We start from the raw sequence: 27,329 nt of genomic DNA on the forward strand, positions 1-27,329 counted from the left end.
CCACGTTATAAATAGACATTTTAAAACAATTAATTATTCATTCATGTGTTTATTCCGAAATAATCTTTTATTGAGCAGATTAGGATTCAAGAACATAAAAAATAAATAAAACCCTATCCTTGCCTTCAAAAAGCTCACAATAGTAGTCATCGGGTCATTAGACAATAAGTTCTAAGAACAAGACAAGTGAAATCAACAACTGAATCCCAATGTGATTTTTTTTAAAAAGACTTTTTCAAGTAACCATGTGAAAGCACAAGTGATGTATCACTATGGAGACGTAATTCACGTCTCTAATGGGCAGAAACAAAAGTCTGCTTCTCTGCAGAACTGGCAAATCCAGCTTGCTGAGGCTCTGGATTATATGTTTAATCTTTAGGGAATGAATGTTGCGGCTGAATCAGTCAATAACACAAATTCCTTGTGTTAGTTTGGCTATAATTTTTTGGCTGTTAGACAGACTTACAATAACTAAAAAAAAAAACTCCACAGAGGCTGAACTTTCAAGAAAAATGTACACAGACAATAGGATATGAATGATCTGTAAATCAATATTTCACAATATACCCTAGCTATTTTCCCATTTGTTTCCTGTCAAAAGGTGCATTTTAAACTGTCTAGAGCCAAGCACAGTAGATTTCAACACCAGGCTACTCATTAGAATCAACTAGAAAGCCTTTTAAAAGTTCCCAAGAATCTAGAGTGAAATCTGGGCATTGCCATTTTTTAAAAAATATATTTTTATTGATTTCGGAGATAGGAAGGGAGAAGGAGAAAGAGAGAGAAACATCAATGATGAGAATCATCGATCAGCTGCCTCCTGCATACCCCCTACTGGGACCAAGCCCGAAACCTGGGCATATGCCCTGACCGGGAATGGAACTGTGACCTCCTGGCTCATGGGTTGACACTCAACCTCTGAGCCACACCAGCCAGGCGGCATAGCCATTTTTTAAAAGCCTCCCCCATAAATCTAATGTGCAGCCCAGGGCTGAGTGCCACTGTCCAAGGTATAGTGTCCCATTGCCAAGGTTAATTTTTCACCATTTACTATCTAACTTCTTTAAAAAGAAAGGAGAAATCCCTCATCAATGTAATGTTAGAATGAGAAATAAGAAAGTAGAGAATAGTCAACTTCTTTTCTTACTAAGAACCATATTCCAAATTGACTGAGTAGCCGCTGGTCGTGTTTATCGTCATCCTTGTTATCAAAGTCAGCGTTCTCCAGGGAATGGTGGGAAGAGGAAAGTCCCAGTTGCCGCCTGCGATTCAGCTCATGTTCCCGCTGCTCAGCGTGGAACTCAGCTTCTTTTAATAAGCTGCCAAAGAGGAGAGATTTTGTTCTTATTTTATTTTAGAGAGAGAGATAGGGAGAGGGAGAAAGAAACATCAGTGTGAGAGAAATGTCAATCAATTGTCTCCCGTACGCAACCTGGGTATGTGACCTGTCTGGGAATTGAAGCTGTGACCGTTTGGTGTACTAGATGCCTGTCCAACCAACTGAGCCACATCAGCCAGGGCCAAGAAGAGAGATTTAAGTTAGACTATCGAAAAACACATTCCTGATGATGACCTATTCAGAGCAATTACTTCATAAACAGTTAGGCATCTTTGAAATTGGTAGGAGTTACTCCAAGAAGCCTAATTTCATTTCCTCACTGTTTTGTACACCATCCCCATTTTATAATGAGCAAACTGAAGCACCAAGAGGCTACTTCCTCCAACCAATTAGAATCAAGCAGAACTGAGGCCTTCCGGCTTCCAGTTCACCACCCATCCCACCAGAAGTCAATGCTCCCCCTGTATCTAACGTGAAGCTGTGTGGACATCAAATGTATGATGCAAGGAGAGACTGAGGAACTTGTACCCAATGGAAAAATATTCAATATCTGTATTCAAAAACCTGAAAATGAGCAACAAAGACTCCCTTTTCAATTTGCTAAACAAGTGACAGTTTTAAAAAATAATACCTAATATTGGAAAGTACTAGCAATATCATACAGTACTGTTGGCATTATAAATTCATATACACCCTTTAAAAATCAGTTTGGTAATGTAATAAAGCCATTAAAATATTCATTTTCTTTGCCCCCATCAACCACATCTGGTCATCTACCATAAGAAAATAAAAAATATAGAAACAGCACTATACACAAAAGTATTTATCACTTATTTATAATAGTAAAAAATTCAAAACATTCTAAACATTTAATGGTGGAAAAAATCTAAATAAATAGTATGTATCCACTAAAAATTATAAATATGGAAACTACATAACAATATTGAAAAGAGCTAATAGTATATTGTTATATCAAAAAGAATTGTGGGCCAAAACCGGTTTGGCTCAGTGGATGGAGCGTCGGCCTGCAGAGTGAAGGGTCCCGGGTTCAATTCCGGTCGGGAGCATGTACCTGGGTTGCGGGCACATCCCCAGTAGGAGATGTGCAGGAGGCAGCTGATCGATGTTTCTCTCTCATCGATGTTTCTAACTCTCTATCTCTCTCCCTTCCTCTCTGTAAAAAATCAATAAAATATATTTTTAAAAAAAGAATTGTGGATATACTGTGATTACAGTTAAGAGAAATAAAACATGCATTTGAATAAAACTAGAAAAACATGTGCAGTATGGTTACTTTTTTTTCTATTTCCAGAAATCTGCGATGTTTTATTGACAAACATTTATCTCATTTCTACTGTGTCAGCCACTGGGATGAAACAGAAAAGACTGAGTGCCTATCCTTAAATCCTGGATCCTAATATTATTTCTTTACTTATTAAGAATCTTGCCTTAATGAATATTATACAAAAAGAGAACAAGTCTAGATGTTACCATTTCTAAAACTCCTTTCTTTGGCCTGTGATAGAAGAAGAAAAAGCCTGCAGGATTGGCCCCTGTCATACTGCACAGCCTCTACTTGACCCCATCACTGAATTACCCAGAGTTCTCCCCACTTCGCAGCTGTCAGTGAAGCCCACCCCTTACGCTGACTGGTGCCCCCACTTTATTCCCCCTAAGACCCAAAGCTATCCTATCGCTGTGCTCACCATTCTGGATCACAATTACGCGCTCCTGTTTTCATAGTCCCTACATGGGTAACCTGAGGGCACAGACTCCACTGTATCCCCTTCTGCCCCTCAAGTGCCTTACACATGCCTGGCATAGAACAAAAATATTTGTTGAATGAATGAATTAAAACCTCATCATGGCAACACTGTGCTGGGCTGAGGGCACTTGAGGTGGAATTGAATTTACACATCTCAATGCGAGAAGGGTGGCTCCACGCCAGGGCGGTGCTTTCAGAAGAAGCGATTAATCAACTGCCTGTTACCTGATCACGGCCTCCACAGCGCAGACCAGCTCCTCGGCGCCACATTCTCGCGTGTTGATGGGCGGAGGGGAGGTCTGGTAGAGGTGGGTCTCGGAGGCAGCCCCCACTTCGTTACTGTGGTGATTCGAGTGGCATCTTTTGCAGTAGCGAACGGGCCTGTTTCCGTGACGATCGCAGCACCCTGCTGAGAAGCAGGTGACAACTGCTCTTCTCACATGGGAACTGCAGTTCTAGAGGCAAAAGGAGTGAAATCGGTTAAAATGAATCGCTGAGGTAAATGCGGCTCAGAACTGGAAGGGATGGACACTAAAGGGGCCACCGAAGGTGGAAGTGCCGCTGACTCCCCACATGCAGGTCGTCTCCGACCCACTAGGGTTCAGCCAGAGTTGAAAATGAAGGTGAGAAGTGTTTTCTATGGGTGTGGGGGGTAGAAACATTCCGCATATGAGTGGGACTGAGTTGAAAAACCCTCTGTAATGTCAACTCAATCATGGGGCTGGAGAGCTCTCTGGATTATTTTGTGTTAGTGTTTCAAGTATTTTCAGGAGAAATACTAGTATGAAGGAAAAAAATTAAAACCATGGTCCAGCGAGCACATCACAGCACATCAGCACAGAAAAGGAATGACTGTAACCCTCAGCATAAACATCAAAATTATCTGATCCACCGCTAAAGGAGCCAGTCCCCATGGCAGCTCATCTGTCCTCGCTGCCTTGAAGGACAGGAGGGAGCTGCACTAGCTCAGGTGACGGCCGGCCCCAAGCAGGCCTTTCCTGTCAAGATCTTAAACATACATCAACTGACACCCCGGTAACATCAAAAAGCAGCAAAAAAACCCTGCCTAGCACCAGCCACCATCCATCATCTACACTCAGAAAGGCGTCAAAGGATGAAGTGACGGAATTGAGAAAAGTGGAGCAGCCTGCGATTGCCAAGTTCAGGGGCTATTGGCAGATCTGCGCTGACCAGAGGCAGGAGCGAGGCAGCCTCCGCACGAAGCGATGTGAGGCGCGGCCCGGACACATCCCTGACCTCCGCCAAAACCTGTGCCCCCAGCCTGTGAGACAGGCGACCACTGCTCAACGGCTAGTGTCCAGCTTTTCGGTCTTTCAGTAGAGCTTAAAGAGATGTGAACATATAATAGCCTAAGCCATTGTGAACTCGGAGATTGGAGAACCCTCCATGACAGCTACCTCGGGAAGGCAGAAGAAGGAAGGGGGCAAGCACAGGACCTACAGCAAGACCTTGACAATGTACTGAGCTGTGGATCTGCACGACCATTTCAAAGTAAGGTTAGTTCCACCTCGATTTTAGCAAGAGGCTCTGGGTACTAGTGTGAAATTTCATTTTCTGAAAAGGATTCGGGCCAACAAATCACAAAAGCAAGTTAAAAATTGTATAATATTTTTCTCTTAATTCATAGTTTTGAAAATTATTTGTTAAACGACAGTGTGTTTCTTCTGCATGTGAAGCCCAAGTCTCCTCTGGCATTCAAGTGGCCCTGACTCCTCCAAGGGAGCTACTTTTCCTGCTTTGTGCCCTTTCTTTCTCTTTTGCACATTGAAATTCACTCTGGAAGCTTAGGAATTTTGACTGGTTTGGGGCTCTCCTGCTCACTCACCAAACCAATACCACCCCACCAGCCGTGCGGTATAGACCAGAGTACATCTGTAGTGTTTACTTCTTCCTTTTGGTGATAATCAGTCTTTGTCCCTCTGAGATTCTTACTGTTATATAAACAATAGGATGCGGATATGAGTTTAGTGGTAGTTAGTTATTTGCTATAATAAAGGCCTGAAGTTGAAGGTCTGCAATTTCCTGTCCTATTTTCTGGTCACAAATTGTTTACATTCTTCCCACATGCAAATTCCTGACTGAGGTCCAAGGTCTTCTCATCGAAATGAAGCCCAGCTGTGGATGAGGCTCTTTGGGTTTGGTTCCTCAGAGACGCGTCCTTGAATCCACGCTTTGAGTCTAGACAGGCTTGTGGCTACTTCAACCAAGAGAGTAAGGCACGAGTCATATGACTCGCAAGGCCAGGTTATAAAAAGACGTGCAGCTTCCACCTGACTGTCTAGAACACTCTCTTCAGAAACGTCCTCCTCGGGACCCTTCTCAGAACTCTGCCAGGCCAAGCCCCAGGGAGAGGCAATGTGCAAGTCTCCAGCCAACAACTCTGACTAAGCCCAGCTTCAAGCCACCTCATCCCAGAGCCCAAACATATCATTTACACGCCTTTAGTCATTCCAGCCCTACGCTATGCAAGTCTCCCCAGATGAGGCCTCCAACGTCATCAACTAGAGATAGGTTGTGGACTGTGCCCTGACCAAACCCCTGACCCACAGTATCCGTGAGCATAACCAAATGGTTGTTGTCTTATCTTGCTGCATTATGAATGAATCTTACACAGTATCTGGGTGCATCTGGGTGTACTACATATATTAGTATCTGGAATACCAACTGAAAGTCAACCTGCTTTATCACCATGTGCCACCAAGTCCAAGTAATAGCAGCAATAAAATACTTTGCCCCCAAACAACGTTTGGTTCGTCAAAGTTCTAAACAATTGCTGTGGTTCCTACTAGGTTTTAATAATATATTTACAAGCCACAGATGATCCTCAACTCATGTGGAGTCACCTATATGCATTCATTTCAAAAGTAAACTGGAGAGATTTCCCTTCAATTCAGATTCTACTGGGCATGGTGTTCGACTGTTCACCACAGACATTCGGTTTCATTCACTGCTTTAAATTTTAAACATAAATAAGTAACTCCAGGTGGACTCAAGACCAGAATTGAAATAAATCAAAGTCTATCTCTTATCTCGACAATCTTGATGCTTATTTCAAACTACTATTCAAATGTAGGAACGTGTAATGCCAAAAGTACAAACTGTGCCCAAAGCAAGCTCAAACAACTAAACTATTTTGAACTTAATGGAAGTTCTCCAAAATAATGTTCATATAAAATAAAATGTTTATCGACACACTTGTACTTGCTGCCTCGCACAACCACATCAAAACTACAACTAAAAGACAAAACAGGTATCATCCAGAACCACGGGAAGGATGAATGAGTGGAAATTCTAGTAGAAGGAAAGAGAAAAGCACATTGAAACTGGTAGGAGGTGCAGAGGTGTAGAAGTGCGGAGGTAGGGAGGCGTGCGTGGAAACGGGCTGGCAACTGGGTGCGCTGTTGTCTTTTTCAATCGGGAGGGAGATACAAGCTCCCAATTGCTCTGAACTCCAGTTCCGGGTGAGACTCTGGGGACCCACGCAGGGAGAAACTGGACTGTCTGGCATCGGGACAGGAACACGAGGGCGGCTTTCTCTCAGAGGTGCTTGCAGCGATCATTGTTCTTGCATGGGGCCAGGGGACACAGAGACCCCGGGACCTCTCCAAGGCAGAGCAGACTGGCAGCCATTATGGTTTGCTCCACCCTGATGATTTCCTGAGACCCCGCCCTACCCAATTTACAACCCCACCCAAGCTGTGAGCAGAGGCTTTTGCATATGAATGGCCTGTTCTTTTGCAATCTAAAACCTAACAAACTGCTGCTGGGTCAAAGAGCACCAAACCTTCCAAAAGAAGCAGCCTGCATTGCTTCCCAGCTGGGCCTCATCTGGGCACTTCCAAACCCCAAACAAAGAGAAGGAATCTGCAGATCTCCCTGTAGCTCCTGCTGGGTGGCCTCAGGCAGTGGCTGACTTTGCACCTCGTTGGAGATCCAAGAGCCAGTGTACCCAGTGGCCAGAGTGAGACCATACCAGATTGCAACTCTTCACATCCATAAGCAACACACTCAAGGGGCAGACTCAGTGAGCACCAAAGCCCCACTGAAGCAAGTCCTTCCCCATAAGGGTATCTCCAGCACAGCAGTTCTTCCATTGTAGACACAGCTGGTCCTCACAGCCAATTGGGCTGGAGATCAATTCTTCCCAGTCATACCAACAGCAATCAAGACTTTACTACAACAAGACTGTGCACACAGCCCACAAAGGGGTGCACCAAGAGTGTCAACCTCGGGTAATTAGGGAGGCTGAGCCACTGGGCCCTATAGAACACCTAGCACACAAAGCCACTCTATCAACACAGGCAAGCAGCCAAAATGCAGAGACAAAGAAACATGTCACAAACGAAAGAAATGGAGGAAAGCAAACTACTAGATATAGAGTTCTAAATGACAGTTATAAGGTTACTCAAGAATCTTCTAGAAACCTCCAAGAAATTTAGTGAAACCCTCAAGGATATGAAAAAGGACCAACTAGAAATTAAGCATACACTGACTGAAATAAAGAATAATATACAGAGATCCAACAGCAGACTAGAGGATCCCAAGAATCAAGTCAAAGATTTGAAATACAAACAAGCAAAAAACACCTAATCGGAAAAGCAAAAAGAAAAAAGAATCCAAAAATATGAAGCTAGTGTAAGGAGCCTCTGGGACAACTTCAAGCATACCAACATCCGAATTATAGGGGTGCCAGAAGAAGAGAGAGAGCAAGATATTGAAAACCTATTTGAAGAAATAATGACAGAAAACTTCCCCTACCTGGTGAAAGTAATAGACTTACAAGTCCAGGAAGCACAAAAACAAACAAACAAGAGGAATCTAAAGAGGACCACACCAAGACACATCATAATTAAAATGCCAAGGGCAAAAGACAAAGAGAGAATATTAAAAGCAGCAAGAGAAAAACAGTTAGTTACCTGCAAGGGAGTACCCATACGACTGTCAGCTGATTTCTCAACAGAAACGATGCAGGCCAGAAGAGAGTGGCAAGAAATATTCAAAGTGATGAATAGCAAGAACCTACAACCAAGATTACTCTACCCAGCAAAGCTATCATTTAGAATTGAAGGTCAGATAAAGAGCTTCACAGATTAAAAAAAAACTAAAGGAGTTCATCACCACCAAACCAGTATTATATGAAATGCTGAAGGATATTCTTTAAGAAGGGGAAGAAGAGGAAGTAGGTAAAGATAAAAATTATGAACAACAAAGTGACAACAAATACATATCAAAAAGTGAACCTAAAAATCAAGTGAATAAAAAAATCTGCTGAACAGAATAAACTGGTGAATATAATAGAATCAGGGGCATAGAAAGGGAGTGGACTGACAATTCTCAGCGGGGAGGGGATGAGGGGGAGTGAGGGAAGAGACTGGACAAAAATCATACACCTATGGGTGAGGATAGTTGGGGGATAAGGATATGCATGGGGTGGGAACTGGGTGGAGGGGAGCTATGGGGGGAAAAAAGAGAAACAACTGTAATATTCTGAACAATAAAGATTTACTAATAAAAAATAAATAAAAAGTGAAAAAAATAAAATGTTTATCCTATCCTATATAATAAAAGCCCAGCGACTAAATGGCAGAAAGACCAGAACAACTGGTCAACCAGTCACTATGACACGCACTGACCACCAGAGGGCAGATGCTCAATACAGGAGCTGCCCCCTGGTGATCAGTGCGCTCCCACAGTGGGAGCGCCAATCAGCTGACTGGGATGAGCGGGCTGCTCCCACTGCAGCTGCTCAGCTGACTGGAATGAACGGAGCTCCCACAGCAGTTGATCCCCACACGCCACGCCCCCCACCAGTGCACAAATCCCATGCACCAGGCCTCTAGTTAAAGAATAAGTAATAAAAATGTGCTAATTTAAAGCTTATTACTAAAATATTATAAAAATAATTTTATCATATAAAGGAGGAGAGTATTAAAAAAATTGCTCAGTGTGTCAAATATATTAGGTATATACTGCCAGAGCTGGAACATGCTGATATACAAAATAAAGCTGCTTCTCATCCTAGTCTCTCCAGCTTCTAAAAGATTCTCAAAGTAAGAAATAACCTCAGGATAAAATCTAGTGAAAAGTTTGCTAACGGGTGCTGGTTGGTTTTTCTCAGTGGTTAGAGCATCAGCCCATGGACCGCAGGGTCACAGGTTTGATTCCCAATCAAGGGCAGGTACCTCAGTTACAGGCTCTGTCCCCTACCCTGGACCAGGGCATATGCAGAAGGCAACTCATTGATGTGTCTCTCTCACATCGATGTTTCTCTCTCTCTCCCCTCTCTCTCCCACCTTCCACTGTCTCTAAAAAAATCAATGGAAAAAAAATATCCTTGGGTGAGGATTAAATAAAAAATGTTTGCTGAATGACTGTATGATCCTTTGTTAAAATCTTAGAAAGATATAAGGTGATGTCCAGTTGAGCCTCTCCATTACAACACGGCTTCTAATAATTTTAAGGACAGACTGAAATGCTCAAAGTATAGAAAGAACTGTCTCAAAAATAACTATGTAGATGGCTTTAGGGGCACAGAACCCCAATAAGATTTACTGAAAATTCACAAAGTGTTAAAGCCACACTAGCAAAAAAGCACCATCAACTTAGATTACAGGGGACAGACACAGCTCCACATGAAAACAGGTCTGTGAGACCCCGCCCCCCCCGTTGCCCCCCCCCCCCCCCACACACACACACACACATGCAGGAAGCAGCCTGAGAGAGTTGCTCAGCTGCCTCATGGGCCTTTTCACATGGAAAAGGAGAGATGTCTCAGAGAGTGCAGCAAGGTGCCCAGGAAGACAACAATGGATTTGGGAACTATTCCCAGAAAGCAAAACCAGATCCCACGTAAGGCACATTCATTATCCCCAGAGACAGAACTGATGTGTTCCTGGCTGGAGCTGCTACAGGCCAGTGACTGCTCCCTGCTTCCTCTTCCTCTTCTTGAACAGAAGTCTGTTGCTGCTATCGTGTCCCTATCGCACCATTGTGTGTTCGGTGTGGACAGAGCAGACATAACTTGCCTTTTTAGTTCACAGGTCTCTGGATCAAGAGAATTTGCACCCCAAGAGTTTCGTCAGTGACCAGACCAGATGCAGACCACAACACAATGCACTTTCAGCCTGAGGTCATAAATGGATAAAACTTTAAACGGCATGTAAGGTGCTGGGAATATTTTGTATTTGGAGAGAATATAAGAATGTAATGTCCAGAAGGTGGATTGTGGTGGGTTAAATATGACCACAAATTCTTGCTGCTATAAAGGGGAGGAGTTTATTCCCCCCTCCTTGAAATGGGACTTCCTTTGACAATGAATGAAGCAGAAGTGATGCTGCGTGACTTCTGAGCTTCGGTCTCAAAAGGCCTTTCAACCTCCTCTCTTATTCTCTCAGAACGCTGCTACCACATGAACAAATCCAGCCCGGCCTCCTGGAAGATGAGACACCTAATGGGAAGAGGGAGGACTAGACACCCAGTCATCTCAACCATCCCAGCCATCCCAGCGGAACCCCCAGACAGGAGAGTGAGGTCATCTGGGACAGCTAAGCCCCAGCCTACTCACCAACCGATACAAATGCATGAGTGAGCCTCTAGGAGTTTGTCAAAAGAACCCTAGCTGAGTATAACCAAATTGCCAATCCAAGAAACTGTGATCAAATAAATGTTTATTGTTATAAGCCATTTGGCAATAGATAACTGAAACAGCCCTCCAAAGGTACTCATTCATGACTAACTCCTCAAAAGTTTAAATGACCTGTACATCGTAGGTGGAGATAGAGCTGACCAGAACCCAAGTATCTCAACCAACTAATACAAAGTTCTATATAGGACACCATACTACCTTCTCTTATACTTTCCACAACAAGTAAAAAGATGGGTATAGTTTAGGAAAACTGTCATGAAAGGCTCATGGAAATTTGAAGGTGGAATCTTTAACTAGAGATAACATTTAATTTACATATAAGTGAATATTCTCCATATACAGTTGGTCTGAGTATGTTTTAACACATATATTAGCCTATTTCCAACTCCACTTCAAAATAATAAAGATGTTTAGCATATAAGATACATCATTTACCAAAGTTAAGTTGCACATATTATACTGTCATTCAAACCTTTTGTAATTAGAAGTGCATAGCTTTTATTTCAAGTAACTTATCAAAAATATTTGTGCATAAGATGGGTGAGCAAAAGCAGAAATGGAAATAGCGACCATTCGGATATAGCAATCTTGCATGCTAAATTATTTCTTTTCCCCCTTCACAAATACAGTGACAGGTACATACTGGGAAACCAGGGTGCAGAAATGAGGCAGATGTCAATGAATGAATTTACATACAAACACAGCAATTCATGCCCCACCACACAGATGGTTTGCTCTTACCTTCTTCTGACATATGGCAGATATTTCAGCTGTAAGGGGAAGGTACACAAAATATCAACAAAGAAAGAGAGCCCATTTTCAACAAGGGCAGCCATGAAAGGGAGTAAAAACAAGTTTTGTAATACAACCTCTAGACTTACACAAAACAGCTTCTTCCTTGCCTCACGAATTATCATCTACTTATGTTTAATGAGATTAAAAAGCACCTGCATGCTGCAAATACTTCCCCTCTTCTTATAAGTAACTCAACCTTCTCAGACATGACCTAGAATTCAGATCATGTTAAAGCCAAGTAACTTGCATCTCATTTGACAGAAAACAAAATTGAGGGCCACTATGGTTGCATGACTTCTTCAGGGTCACCCAGGCTATCAATTGGGGAGGCAGATCGACCGATATGTCTATGGATCCCTCTTTACTGCTGTTCCATTATACTATGACACTGAGTTGATGTGATATATTTAGGGCTTTACCTTGGACAGGACTTGCTATACAGAAAAATCTTGCTATTTCAATTACTTAGAGTTGAACTATCCATTTATAAACAGTCCTGTCCTAGTGTAAAATCAGCTGCATGCTTATTTGAGAGAAAGCAATTTTCAAACCCATGGGTTGACCAGTTGGAGTAAGGCTGCCAAACTACTGTCTGCTTCAGGACTGACTTTAATGAATAGCTGAAAACTCTTTGGAGTGGGCATACAAATTATCTCCGTGAAAACTGATGCTTGAGAGCACTTGAAAATAATTTTTCCAAGAATGTTAGCATTTCCCTTGAAAGAGTAAGTGTTCAAAAAATGGACTGAACTATTATTTACAGTATCATCTATGTTCCAATTATTTAAAAGATCAAAGGTAAATGTCTCCTAAAATTTGTCTGAAAATTATGAATTAGTGGATGCCAATTGATTGAAATATTCAACTCAGTTTTTAATACTAGTTTTGTGTAACTAATGATTATTTAACAGTTTGCTACCTTACAGTTTATCTTAATCTGAGGTCAGTCACATGTCTAGTTAACTAATAAAAAGTTATTTGTTGCCCCGCCAGTGTGGCTCAGTGATTGAGGGTCAACCCATGCACCAAGAGGTCGCTGGTTTGATTCCAGGTCAGGACACATGCCCGGGTTGTGGGCTCGATCCCCAGCAGGGATTGCTTTTGAAATGAGGCCTCTCCTACTCTTTCATTATCTTCCTCTAAAGCCATTATCGAGTTGCCCCTGTGTGCCTATCTATACTCAGTATGCTCCCAGCTTTTTCCACCTTTCATCTTTCCTTTGCTTTCCAGTACTTTTCCTGGTCACTGTCTCCAATTAGGTGGCCGGATTACCTGCCTCCCCTGGGTGGAAGAGTACTACCTCTATCTATCTGATCTGTCAACTTACCAGGCTTAGCTTTCAGAACTCAAACAAACTACAAGCATTACAATCTCGTCTCCTCATTGAGATGGGTCAGACATACTTTATCCCCATTTTACTGATGGGGAGACTAAGTGTCAGAGTGATTAAATGATTTCCCCTAAAAACACAGTAATAGTGGCAGGAGAAAGTCCTATTATTCAATGTTCTTCACTAATGTTCCTTATTCCCTTTCTGACCTGGCAAACATATCATTGGTAACACTGTTATATATACATAAAACCTCTTAAAACATAATTCAGCAGGGCTTTAATCATACGGAATCCTAATTCCAACAACTCCCCTTAATTTGGGTAGAAATGATATCTCTTCCCTCATTATTAAATGTGTAGGCATATTACCAGCAAGAAATTTATATAATGCTTCATATCAATGAATATTCATAGAATATAATACTTTGGTTACTGTCTAAAGGAGACAAATCGACCATGCCATTAGTCATGATTACTCATGATTCATTCTTTCTGAAGTAAACCATACCTTGCGGCAGAAGAACATCAATCAACCATTCACTGTGGTCCCTATGAAGAAAAACAAAATTCATTTTTTAGCTTCTTAGCGATGTTACCCTTCCACATGAATGTTTATAAGCTACACGCTATTGCTAAAAGGCTTTTAATCGAAAGGAAGTGTAATTAAGAGCATTATCATAATAAACTTTTTCAATGTCGAATGCATTCCAGCTAAATTCTAAATTATAGGCATTTCATCAGATTCAATTCTTTAAATGATACTTTCCAGATGCTAATTAAGCCAACCATAATACATCAGGATGTACACAAAGCTGAGTGTGATTCTGTGAGGCTAACAAGCAAAGAGAACCCACATGAATTATCTGTCATGTTTGAAAACCAGTTTTCCTTTTCTCTGTGGCCTTTTCAACAGGGCCGCTGCTTCAGTAAATGGAACCACTTCCTTCTGTCACACAGAGAACTAGTGCAACTCTGCAAAGCGAAAATCTTTCAAATGAAAGTTTGCTACATATTAAATATCCGACAAAGTAACCTTTAAAAACCAGAGAGGTTAATGGGAAACGTGGATAATGTAACCAATTTAAGTCCAAGTGATTATTCTTATCTCCTCATTGTTGCCCTACTTCCTTTATACCTACCCTGCGATCCTCTGGCTGCATTCTTCACAGAGATACAATGGGGGTGGTTTATCACCCAGAGCTACTGACAGGGAAGGGTCTATACACATCTGAAACACATGAAAAGACAGAATGAAGTCTCCTGTCCTGTTTATCACATTCCCGATATCATGAGCACAAATGTTCCCATACTGACGGTTTTCAAAAGCAAAGTGGAATAAATATGTTTAGTAGAACCCATTCAACCTGTAGCCATTTTTCCTGCACTGGCCTGTGAGTCCACACGGTTGATTTAAATGTGGCTACTGTGGTCTTTCATTTCCCCTGTTATTTGCAATTCTAGTAACAAATGGTTCAAGAAATCTAACCTCATTCCCCAAAGATAAAAAAGCATCTTGTTCAATGGCTGCTGAAATTGCCTCCATCTTACTCATACAGTAATTCCTTCTCTAAACTGGTAAACACAGTGTCTCTCTTTAAGAAAAGAAAAATGCAGTAAGATTGAAAATCATAACTGTTACCAAAAAGCTAGCAGGAACCTCATTCATAAAATTTAGCTTTGAACCTAACAATGACTCACTTTTCACACACTGGAATCTAAGTTCTACATGAATCATCCAACGTTTCATTTCCAGGTGTGTGGTTTTTTTCTTCACACGGAACCTGTCTTGTTTAACCCTGCTGTGCCCTGTTCAGTTTTGGATTCTTTGTGGCTGAGTTTTCATTAGCCTAAGCACAGAGATGAAAAGCGTTCATTTTACAGTTGATCACTGGGATATTTTTAAACATCTGGATATTTTAAATCAAGTGAACAAAACATGTAGATTACTACCTGAGTTTTGCACTTTGCATCAGTTTAAGTTTCTATGACTTACCAAAGTCATTTTGAATTCTGTTCCTGCCCTTCAAGAAACAATCAATTCATGCTATAGCCGATTATGTAGTTAATATGCCACAAATTCTTCTGGAACATCCTTCTGCCTTTTTTTTTTTTTATTGTTTTTACTGATTTGAAGGGGGAAATGCACCAAACTTATAAGCCAAACAGCCTGTCATTTAAAGTTAAAATCCTGAGGTGTTTCAGTGATTGGGGAAACAATAGTTATTATTCCTAAATTTAAATAATTATACCATCTAAATCTGTAAATTATATATCGCCTGATGCTAAAGACCCAGTATGAAAATTTTCCTTAGGTAAGTTTTATGCTTCCTTTGATGCAATGGATAATTACTTTTTGGTATGTTAAAAATCAGGGACTAGCAAACTTTCTGTAAATGGTCAGAGAATAAATATTTCTGGCTTTGTGTGACAAGTGTTCTCTGTCATAACTAACTACTCAAGCCCAGCCGGTGTGGCTCAGTGGTTGAGCGTCAGCCTACGAACCAGGAGGTCACGGTTCAATGCCCAGGTTGCAGGCACAATCCCCAGTGTGGGGCTTTCAGGAGGCAGCTGATCAATGATTCTCTCTCATCATTGATGTTTCTAGCTTTCTCTCCCTCACCTTTCCTCTCTGAAATCAATAAAAAATATACTTTAAAAAAACAACTAACTACTCAACCTTACTGTTGTAGCATGAAAGCAGCCACAAATGATATATAGGCAAATAAATAGAACTTTATTTTTTTTAATATATTTTATTGATTTTTTTACAGAGAGGAAGTGAGAGGGATAGAAAGTTAGAAACACCGATGAGAGAGAAACATTGATCAGCTGCCTCCTGCACACCTCCTACTGGGGTTATGCCCGCAACCAAGGTACATGCTCTTGACCGGAATTGAACCTGGGACCTTTTATTTATTTATTTATTTATTTATTTATTTATTTATTTTGGAATCTCAGTCTTTTTTTTTTCAAATATATTATATTGATTTTTTTACAGAGAGGAAGGGAGAGGGATAGAGAATCAGAAACATCGATGAGAGAGAAACATCAATCAGCTGCCTTCTGCACACCCCCTACTGGGGATGTGCCCGCAACCAAGGTACGTGCTCTTGATCGGAATCGAACCTGGGACCTTTCAGTCCACAGGCCGACGCTCTACCCACTGAGCCAAACCAGTTAGGGCTAAATAGAACTTTATTTACAAAAACAGGCAGCAGACCAGATTTGGCTGGTTTGCTGACTCCTATCTTAGAGAATTATCTGGGCTCCAAACTATTACATAAAGTGATTTTCAAATAGTAAAATTAGAAGCAAAATGTGATAAAATGAACTATAAATTCCAACATATTTTCATTGTAATTCCTATCCCAACATTTGGCTCTTGCCCCACAAGTATTTTTTGTTTTTTGCAATCTATTGCAATAAAAATAAATGTTACTTTTCTATTTGGCAAATCATTACTGCCTCGGGGTATAGCTCACTATTATGAAAATATTAGGCTCTTTGTGAGGATAAATCAATTTTCCCTGAGTCTTTCCCATGCACCCCAGGTAGACCTCTTCCTCACCTTTACTTGCATTTCTAATGAGTCACCCATAACTCCATCAGATAAAGGTTTTTGTTCACGCCACTTAAAAGGAAAAACTCCTAGGATGTTAGAACTCAATAGAGATTAGCTAAAGACCTCTAATGTGTTCAATGAATTCATTAACACGATCCATCTGATTTGTGACTAATAATGTCAATTCTGTTCTACTCTGAACAGATCTGTTTACACCCATATTAATATGTTCATATCTGACCTTGCATTAAAAATATTGTTCTCTGTTCATAAATATAATATATTCCCAATGTAGAGGTTTTGGAAAATGGAGAAAAGGAAAGAAAATTTAACTACCTCAATAACCCTCCATCTCAATGCAATCATAGTAACTGACGTTCTGATGGGCATTACCGATGGTTTTTCACAATGAATATAAATATAAATATACAGATACGCAATTTTTAAACTAAGTTGGCATCACACTACACAATTTTATAATTTCTTTTTCATTTAACATTATTGCATAAGCATCTGGAAGTTGAGTACCCTTGATCTACATGTCCTAAGGCCATATCCCTGTGCATTTGGGAAGTGCTCATATTGTAAAGAAAGAACAATACCATGCAGACCTGTTGTCATGAAAAATCATGTCTTGTCAACTAACAAGAATGTTACCTTTCTGGGAAGTATAAAGTGAAAATATAAAAGACTTTTTTTTGTGATGAGTTCTGTGAGTGGAAGCCAGAAATCATCAGGAAGTCAGAGAACCCCTGTGAATGCAGTGTGACATAAAACTAGAGGGAAAATAACTGAAAAAATTGGAAAATATCTCCTTCCTGTTGACATCTGAGCAAACCCAAAGAGGGCATTGTGACAGGCAGAAAGAAGGACGGATATAAAAACTAATTTCAATTATGGGAACCAAGTCAGTCTCGTACTGTGAAGAATTAAGCTGAATTCCATGAATAACATATAAACTAACATTTCGTCCAACAACTTGCTGACAATTTGACCACTGGCAATACAATATGAGACCAGGTCTAATAAAACAGTACCTTCACCGCTGGTTTGTTAATTGCGTTGTGGCATTCAATGTGCTGACAGTGGATGGGATTCCAAGCTGTAAAGCAAAGCATAACTGATGAATACTTCTCATTGAAATTATTTGTGCCCTAGTAAAAAACACAGCAGGTACTTCATTAGTTTTCTTTTACCGAAATAGAATCATCACCAGAACCCTTCCTAAAATGAGTTTTAAATATATGAAAAATGTTTAAATTGAGCAAAGATATCACAACTCCATCATCCATTTTCCTATGGGAGGAGACAATCTAATATAAGGCGGCATATACAATACCAAATAATTACCTCACAATGATATACCATTGGTAAGTGCTCTATGATTTCACTGGATCATCCCAACAACTCTGTGGGATAGATACAGCAGATCAATAACCTCATTAAATATATGGGTAAGTTAAAGGTAAAAAGGTTAAGTAGCTTGCTATGATCACAGGATTCGTAAATGACTAGATGAGAACTAGTCGAGTCTAGCTAGGACTAGAACTTGGTTCTTGACACTCCGCTCTTTTCACTGTAGTATATACTGTGCTAAACATCCTAGATTTTTGGCACGAGGCAGTGTTTCAAATTGATAGCAATTGAAATGAATGATAAAGCACCTGCCACCATTCCATTTGCTACCCCACCCCATCAAATTGGGAGACTGGAAAGATGACTTTCTCGCCCAAGCGAAATGCAGGTCTCTCTCACATGTGACCCACAAATTAAATCTCTGCTAGTTTGCTAATACCCAACTCCTTAACACAGTATAACACACAGAGAATGAGGATAAGAACCAAGGAATTATCATCATCCAGACGATCCTGTAGCCCGAAGAACTTAGCTAACATTTAAAAAGTAATAGAATTATAAGTTGAAAGTAGAACATTTTTCTAAATTGTCATATTCTAATCTTATAGAGCCATGTTTGGCCTAATACAGAAGAATTTGCAGGTGAGAGGACATTGTTAGTTATATATCAAATTATAATTCAAAAATATTTACTATTAATGATTCAGCTTAATTTATGCTCTAAACATTTTATAAAATTTTCTATCTAGAAGTATTTTAAGTTCAAATATTCTATTTTCAATATTCAATATTCAAAGATTGTTAGACTAAGCATAACATTTTGTGTCTAATTTGGAATTCAAAAAAAGACAATCAACAGAGCCATTAACCTTAAAAAATATACAAAGAAGACAAAAAAATAAGTAAAGACCAAAACCACTACTCTTATAACAGTATTATATTGATTCTATTTTTAGAGAGTGAGAAAGAGGAAATGAGCAAGAAATAGATGAAGAAATTACTTGAATATACGCATTCTATAACTATAAGATTTGTTTCCCACATGTGGAAAAGTCAAGATGAATATAGAGAATAGCAACAAGTTTTCTAGTGTAATTAAAGAAACCTAAAAAAAAAGAGTGCCTTTAATCAGTATAGGAGTTCCAAATACATAGGACATGAAACCTCATTTCTCCAAACCCAAATTCATAACAGATATCACTAATCCATAAGAGCATTCCATCCTGCTGAGTCCAGAAATGGCCTTAGAATACTTCTCAAAACTGAGCTCTAGGAAGTCACCACTAATCAAAGATGAAACCACCCAAGATAAAACCATCTCTGAATCTGTGTATTATGAGAATATCTGCAGGGCACTTTATAAATATCAAGGCGATTTTTCTTGACATTTTTAGAATAGAAGTAATACTCAAAATATGTAACAACTGCTATAGCATAGGCACAAAGAAATCAGACTATGCAACAGCCATAGAACTTGATTAAAGTAAAGACTCTTGTTCTGCCAGAGATTAATGCTTTATATGTGGATGGTGGGGATATGCAGGAGATCCTATTCCTATAATTTTTTATTCTATTTTTATAGAATAAAACTGAATTAAGAGCAGGTAGTAGTTCACCAAATTTACACTGTAGTTAAGCTTACTAGAATAGTGATTCTTAGCTTTGGTTGTGTTTCAAAAATCATCTGTCAAGGTTTAAAAAACATGATGCCTAGACCCCATATTAGATCTACTGAATCAAAATCTCTGAAGATAGAGCACAGGTAGTTGTAATTGGGAAAAATATTACAACTGATTGTAATATATACTTTACCATAAGGCAAATATAATAAAGATAGATCTCCCTTCATTTGAAAATAAAAACAAAAATATAGCATAGCCAAAACCAGTTTGGCTCAGTGGATAGAGCGTTGGCCTGCGGACTGAAAGGTCCCAGGTTCGATTCCGGTCAAGGGCATGTACCTGGGTTGCGGGTACATCCCCAGTAGGAGATGTGCAGGAGGCAGCTGATCGATGTTTCTCTCTCATCGATGTTTCTAACTCTCTATCTCTCTCCCTTCCTCTCTGTAAAAAATCAATAAAATATATTTTAAAAATATATATATAGCATAAAGACATGGCAGACAAGAGGTCTGCTTCCTACTATGACAGAGTAACTGGTATTGGACATGCCCTCCTACCATAAACAACTAAAAAAATGGAAAATATATATGAAACAACTATATTCAGAAATTGGACTACATGTAGTACAGGACAATGATCCTTGAGAAAAGAGAAACAATGAAATGACTCCTACAACCACCCCTGCTTTCTTTCTGGAAGCAATTTCCAGACCTTGGCCTTGGAAGAGGAAATATAAGCACAATAGGTTGGTTTTATTGAGTTGTGGTGAACAAAAACTGGCATTTAGAGGGGCAAGGTGACTTAAATTTGCTGGGTAGAGTACCAAAGAAGAAGGGGCTGAGCAAAGTAAAAGCTCCAGAAATCTGAATATGAGTCCTTTTGGGGGTTTGGCTTTATACTAAACATGTGTAAGACAAAACTTAATTTGGCTTCATAGAAAACAATTATGAGGGATAACCTAACTAGAGGTCTGGTGCACGAAATTTGTACACAGGGAGGGGGAGTTGTCCCTTAGCCCAGCCTGTAACCTCTCCAATCTGGGACCCCTCGAGGGATGTCCGACTGCCTGTTTATGCCCAATCCCACCAGGCAGTCGGACATCCCTCTCATAATCCAGGACTGCTGGCTCCCAACCACTCGCCTGCCTGCCGGCCTGATTGCCCCTAACCGCTTCTGCCTGCCAGCCTGATCACCCCCCAACCACTCCCCTGCCAGCCTGATTGATGCCTAACTGCTCCCCTGCCGGCCCGATTGCCCCCAACTGCCCTCCCCTGTTGGCCTGGTCACCCTTAACTGCCCTCCCCTGCAGGCCTGATTACCCCCAACTGCCCTCCCTTGCAGGCCTGGTCCCTCCCAACTGCCCTCCCCTGCTGGCCTGATAGCCCACAACTGCCCTCCCCTGCTGGCCATCTTGTGGCGGCCATCTTGTGTCCACATGGGGGCGGCCATCTTTGACCACATGGGGGCGGTCATCTTGTGTGTTGGAGTGATGGTCAATTTGCATATTACCTCTTTATTATATAGGATAATTCCTACATCACATTCAGGGTTGGGAGATATTCAAGTTCCAACCAGCCAGAGCGGAGGGAACTCAGTAAAAACTTGGAATATTCAATGGAGACTCTAAAAAGTCATGTCATAGTAGGAGAGCTGAACTAACATTAGTGAAAAAGCCTCCCCAGGCTCCCCCTAACAAAGCATAAGAACAAGCCTTGGAAGGGTTAAGCTAATCCACCAGTTACTTGACTGTCAAAAGAAACTTTAACACACTATAATGGAAGACAACAAAATCCAGACACTTCATAATGTAGCATTCTTGAAGTCCAGCATCCAGTCAAAAATTACTTACTATTTGAAAAGGACGGAAAATGTAACCCATAATTGGGAGAAAAACTGGGCATTAGAAACAAACCCAGAAATTACAGAAATGTGGTAGTTTTAGCAAACAAGGACTTTAAGACAGCTATTGTAAACATATTTAAAGAAAAATATGAAAACAATGAGGCTAGATATTAAAGATATAAAAAAAAAACAAATGAAATTTTTAAAAATTAAAAAATATAATACCAAAAATGAAAAATTCACTAAATGGGAGTAATGGCAGCTTAGACAATGTAGAAGAAAAGATCTGTGAATTAGGAGACATAACAACAAAAACAACCCAAACTGAAATACTAGAAAAAAAATAAAGAGAGCTTCAGTGAGCTGTGGGAAAATATCAGGCAGAGTAACCAAGTGTGTTTAAAAGCCAAAACGGTGCAATGGGGGCAGGGAGTGGCAATTATTTGAAGAAAAAATGGCCAAAATTTTGCAAATTTGATGAAAACTATAAACCCACAGATCCAAGAAGCTCAATGACTCTTAGGTAAAATTAAAGCAAAGAAAATCACACCAAAACTCATTAAAATCAAACTGATAAAAACCAATGATAAAGAGAAAATCTTAAAAGCAGCCAGGAAAAAAAGACACATTACTTACAGGGGAACAAAGATAAGAATGATCGCTGATTTCTTGTCAGAAACAATGCAAGCCAGAAGACAATGGAACGACATCTTTAATAGGCTGAAAGAAAAAAACTGTCAACCTAGAATTTTATACCCAGTGAAAATATCCTTCAAAATTGAGTATGAAATAAAGACTATTTGAAGACAAATACTAGAGAATTTATTGCCAGCTGAGCTCCACTACAAGAAATGTTAAAGAAAGGTCTTGAGGCTGAAGGAAACCTAGGACTTACACAAAGGCAAAAAGAGTTCTAGAACTTTGTAAATATAATGAATAAAAGACTTTCTAATCATATTAACATATTTTTAAAAGATGATTTATTGTTTAAAACAAAAATAATAGCTATGTAGTGTAAGACCAATAATATATAGAGAAAGAAGTAAAATATTTAATTACAAGAACAAAAAGGATGAGGGGGAAAATGAAAATGTACAGGGTTCTAACATTACATGTGAGGTAGTATAATATTATTTTAAGGGAGACTGTGAAATTAAAGGTATATATTATAATCATTAAAGCAATTTTTAAAAGAATGTATACCTAGTAATTCAATACAGAGATAAAATGAAATACTAAAAATAACCCAAAAGAAGGCAAGATATTAAAAAGAAAAGAAACATAGAATAGATGGGACAAGTAGAAAACAAGTACAAATGCCAGGCTTAAGCCTAACTGTATCTGTAGTTACATTAAATGTAAATGTCCTAAACAATAATTATATTACATGTAAATGGTCTAAAAAGCAGAGGTTGTCAAATAGATTTTAAATTTTTCAAAAAGCATGACTCAAATATTTGCTGCCTGTGAGAAACACTTGAAATATAAAGATAGATATATTTTTTTAAAAAAGATAGATATATTAAGAGTAAATAGATAGAAAAATTTGTACCATTATATATGATTAGAATAGCATTAGCAAATGCTCATCATAAGAAAACTGGAGTGTCTATATAAATATCAGACAAGTAGACTCCAGGACAAAGAATATTACCAGTAATAAAGAGGAATATACAATGATGATAGGGTCAATTCATCAAGATGACATAATAATCATAAATATCTGTACATCTAATGATAGAGTTTTAAATTACATGAAGTGAAACTGACACAAATAAGTCCATAATTCATGTTATAAATTTCACCAATCTTCTCTTAGTAATTCATAAAATAAGCAGACTGAAAATCAGTAAAAATAGAAAGCTTAAACAACATTCTCAACAAGTTAACCTAATTAATAATGATAGAATTCTCCACTCAACCACTGCAGAATATACATTATTTTCAGGGACACATGCAAAGTTTACTAACAAAAACAATATTCTGGCCCATAAAATAAGCCTTAAAAATGTATATGTAGCAATACATAGAGTATCATTCCTGACCACAATGAAATTAAACTGGAAATAACAAAAACATATCTGGAAAGTCACTAAATGTTTATATTTTTGAAAAAAACACACATCTCAATAATCCATAAATCAAAGAAGAAATCACAAGGAATATTAGAAAATATTCTGTATTAAAATACAATAAAAGCACAGCATATCAAATTTGTGGGATGCAAGTAAAGCAATGTTTAAGGGGAAATTATAGCTTTAAATTATTTTATTAGAAAATACAAAAATTCAAAATAAATTATTTATGTTTCTACCATACCAAAATAGAAAAAATTAAACTCAGTGTTATCAGAAAAAAGAAAATAAAGATAAAGGCATAAATCAATGAAATTGAAAATGGTTAAACCAACAGAGAAAATCATAAAACCAAACATTGGTTCTTTGGCAAGTTCAATAAAATTGATAATTCCTCTATCAAGCCTAATAAATGAAAATATAGAGAAGAAACAAATTACCAATATCAGAAATGAAAATTAGGACATCACTGCAGATCCGACAGATATGCTAATAAATTTGATAAGTTAGATGAAAATGATCACATTCCTCAAAAATCACAGATTACAAAATTATAAACTCTGGCTCAATAAGAAAGAAAATCTAAATGCCCTATAACTATTAAATTGAATTCAACAATGTAAAATCTTCCCACAAAGAAAACCTCAGATCCAGATGGATTTACCAATAAATTCTATTAACTATTTAAGAGAATAAATACAAATCATACATAAACTCTTTCCAAAAATAGAAGAGGAGGAAACACTTCCAAACTCATTTTATGAGGTCAGGATTACTCTGTTAACAAAACCAGATGAAAGCATCACAGTAAAAGAAAACTAGATCAATACCCCTCATAAATATAGAATCAAGAACACAACAAAAAATTAGCAAATTAAGTCTGGCAATATAATACAGCTGAAAATGTAAAATTTATCTCAGGAATGTAAAGTTGGTTTAACAATGCAAATCAAATCAATGTAATTTACCATATTAACAGAATGGAAATCATATGATCATCTCAAAATATATTTGAACAAAATAGGAAAAAATGCATTTGACCAAAACTTATATTCATTCATGACAAAAACTCTCAGCAAACTAAGATTAGACAGGGACTTCCTCAATCTGGTTTTAGATAAAAGCATCTGTGAAAACCTTCGACTCCCATTATATTTAATGGTGAAAGCCTTAATGCTTCCTCCCCACAGACTAAGGGGATGTGGGGGAAGATATTCAATCTCAGCACTTCTATTCAACACTGAACTGGAGACATGAGCCAGTGTAATGAGAAAAAGAAAGAGAGGAAGGAAAGGGGAAAAGGAGGGAAGGGAGGGAGAGGGGGAGGGAGGAAGGGAAGGTAGCAAACAGGCATATAAATTAGAAAGAAAAAAGAAATGTTTTAATTATTTTTATTTTCAAGAGAACAAAATCTTATATACAGGAAACTTTAAGAAACTTACAAATAAGCTACAAAACTAACAAGTAAGTTTAGCAAGGTTTCAGGGTAAAAAAATCAACATACAAAAATCAATTAAATTTCTTTATACTGTCAATGAACAATTGGAAAATAAATTTTAAAATAATGACATTTACATCATAAAAAATAGCAAATACCTAGGAATTAATTTTAAAAAATAAACACAAGAATTCTATACTGAAAACTACAGAGGGAAATTTTTAAAGACCTAAATAATGCATCATGTTCATGGATTAGAGAACTAATATTTTGCAATGTCAATTCTTTCCAAATGGAATTATAGGTTTAATATAACCCAGATCAAAATCCCAGAAGTATTATTTTCCAGAAATGAAAGCTGATACTAAAATATATATGGAAATGCAAAAGACCTAAAATAGCCAAGATGATCTAAGAAGAACAAAATTAGAGACTTGCACTATCTGATTTTAAGACTATAAAGCCAAAGTATTTAAGACAGTTTGTATTGGTATACAGATCAATAAAACAGAATAGTGTCCAGAAATATACCCACACATATATGGCCAAAGGTACAATACAATTCAAAGGAGAAAGTATAATCTTTTCAACAAAGGGTGTTACAAGGAAACAAATAAACCATACTCACCATGCACAAGAATTAAATTTAAGCAGATCATAGACCTACATGTATAAGCTAAACTAGAAAGCTTCTGGAAGAAAACATTGGAAACTATCTTCACAACCTTGGATAAGACAAAGATTTCTTAGGCATGAAAGGCACTAACCATAAACCAAAAATTACATTTTTGTTTACAAACAACTCATGCTCCTCAAAAGGCAGTGTTAGTAAAAGTAAAAAAGCAATCCCTGACTGGAAGAAAATATTTGCTATATATATATAGCTGACAAATGACTCAGACCACAGTACATTAAAAATGCATAACAATAATAAAAAAGACAAAGAACCCAATTAATGACTATGCAAAAATATTCATCAAATACTTCATAAAATATCTGAAATGACCAATCCTACCTAATAAAAGAGTGATATGCAAATTGACCATCACTCCAACACACAAGATGGCCACCCCCATGTGGACACAAGACGGCTGCCACAAGATGGCCAGCAGGGGAGGGCAGTTGTGGGCAATCAGGCCTGAAGGGAAGGGCAGTTGGGAGGGACCAGGCCTCAAAGGGAGGGCAGTTGGGGGCGATCGGGCCGGCAGGGGAGCAGTTAGGCGTCGATCAGGCTGGCAGGGGAGTGGTTGGGGGGTGATCAGGCTGGCAGGGGAGTGGTTAGGGGCAATCAGGCCGGCAGGCAGGCAAGCGGTTGGGAACCAGCAGTCCTGGATTGTGAGAGGGATGTCCAGATTGGAGAAGGTGCAGGCTGGGCTGAGGGACACCACCACACCTCCCTCCACCCCCTAACCCCGCCCCCTCCCTCGTGCATGAATTTCATGCACCGGGCCTCTAGTAAGCATATAAAAAGGTATTCAACATCAGTCATCAAAGAAATACAAATTAAAACCACAATGAGATACACACCTATGAGAATGGTTAAAAATCAAAACACTGACAGCTGTGAGTATTAGTAAGGGTGTATAGTCTCATATAATGTTCAATGAAATGTAAAATGGCATACACACTTTACAGAGCTATTTAAAATTCTTTTATAAATTATATGACCCAGCAATTCCTCTCCTAGGTACATATCCAAGAGAAATAAATGCATATGCCTACAAGACTTACGTAAGATGTTCACAGTAGTTTCATGTAAATTGGCCAGAAACTTGAAATAGCTAAATGTACATCAATAGCAAGGTTGAAAAACAAACTGTGGTATATACATACCATAGAATACTTAGCAATAAAAAAAAACCTACTAATATCATCAACAATACAGATTAATCTCAGTAACACTATGCTAAATGAATGAAGTAAGACACAAAACAATAAATCCCTGAATCATATGAATATAAAGCCCCCCTTACCTGCAGGGGATATATTCCAAAACCCCCAGAAGATGCCTGAAACCTCAAATAGTATCAAACCCTACATATACTATTTTTTTCTATACACACATACTTATGATAAAGGTTAATTTATGAATTAGGCAAAGCAAAAAATTAACAATCCTATATAATAAAAGGCTAATATGCAAATCGACTGAACAGCGGAATGGTCGCTATGATGTTCACTGACCACCAGGGGCCAGACGTTCAATGCAGGAGCTGCCCCCTGGTAGTCAGTGCAGGGGGGGTGGGGCGCGTACCACTCAGCCAGAAGCTGGGCTCATGGCTGGCAAGAGCAGCGACAATGACGGGAGCCTCTCTTGCCTCCACAGAAGCGCTAAGGATGTCCAATTGTCAGCTTAGGCCCGCTCCCCATGGGGACAAATTTTGTGCACTGGGCCTCTAGTAACTAATAATACAATAAGACAATTATAACGATCCTATATAATAAAAGGGTAATATGCAAATCAACCGAATGGAGGAACAACCAGTCGCTATGACTCATACTGACCACCAGGGGGCAGATGCTCAACACAGGAGCTT

General features: G+C 38.9%; 1 protein-coding gene across 1 annotated transcript in view; it reads right to left on the reverse strand.

Annotated features, from left to right (window-relative positions):
- The window catches only part of LOC139010207 (protein unc-79 homolog), a 224,189-nt gene that overhangs the window by 113,147 nt on the left and 83,713 nt on the right, over window positions 1-27,329 (reverse strand). The window contains 6 exon segments of the mRNA XM_070414385.1: window positions 1,148-1,319; window positions 3,330-3,559; window positions 11,512-11,540; window positions 13,406-13,446; window positions 14,037-14,125; window positions 17,497-17,561. Coding sequence (XP_070270486.1) covers window positions 1,148-1,319; window positions 3,330-3,559; window positions 11,512-11,540; window positions 13,406-13,446; window positions 14,037-14,125; window positions 17,497-17,561 — 626 coding nt within the window.

This window comes from Myotis yumanensis, unplaced genomic scaffold, assembly GCF_028538775.1.
Source record: "Myotis yumanensis isolate MYYU_CA2020_CCGP unplaced genomic scaffold, mMyoYum1.0.hap1 SCAF_1, whole genome shotgun sequence".
In the NCBI taxonomy this organism is placed as follows: Eukaryota; Metazoa; Chordata; class Mammalia; order Chiroptera; family Vespertilionidae; genus Myotis; species Myotis yumanensis.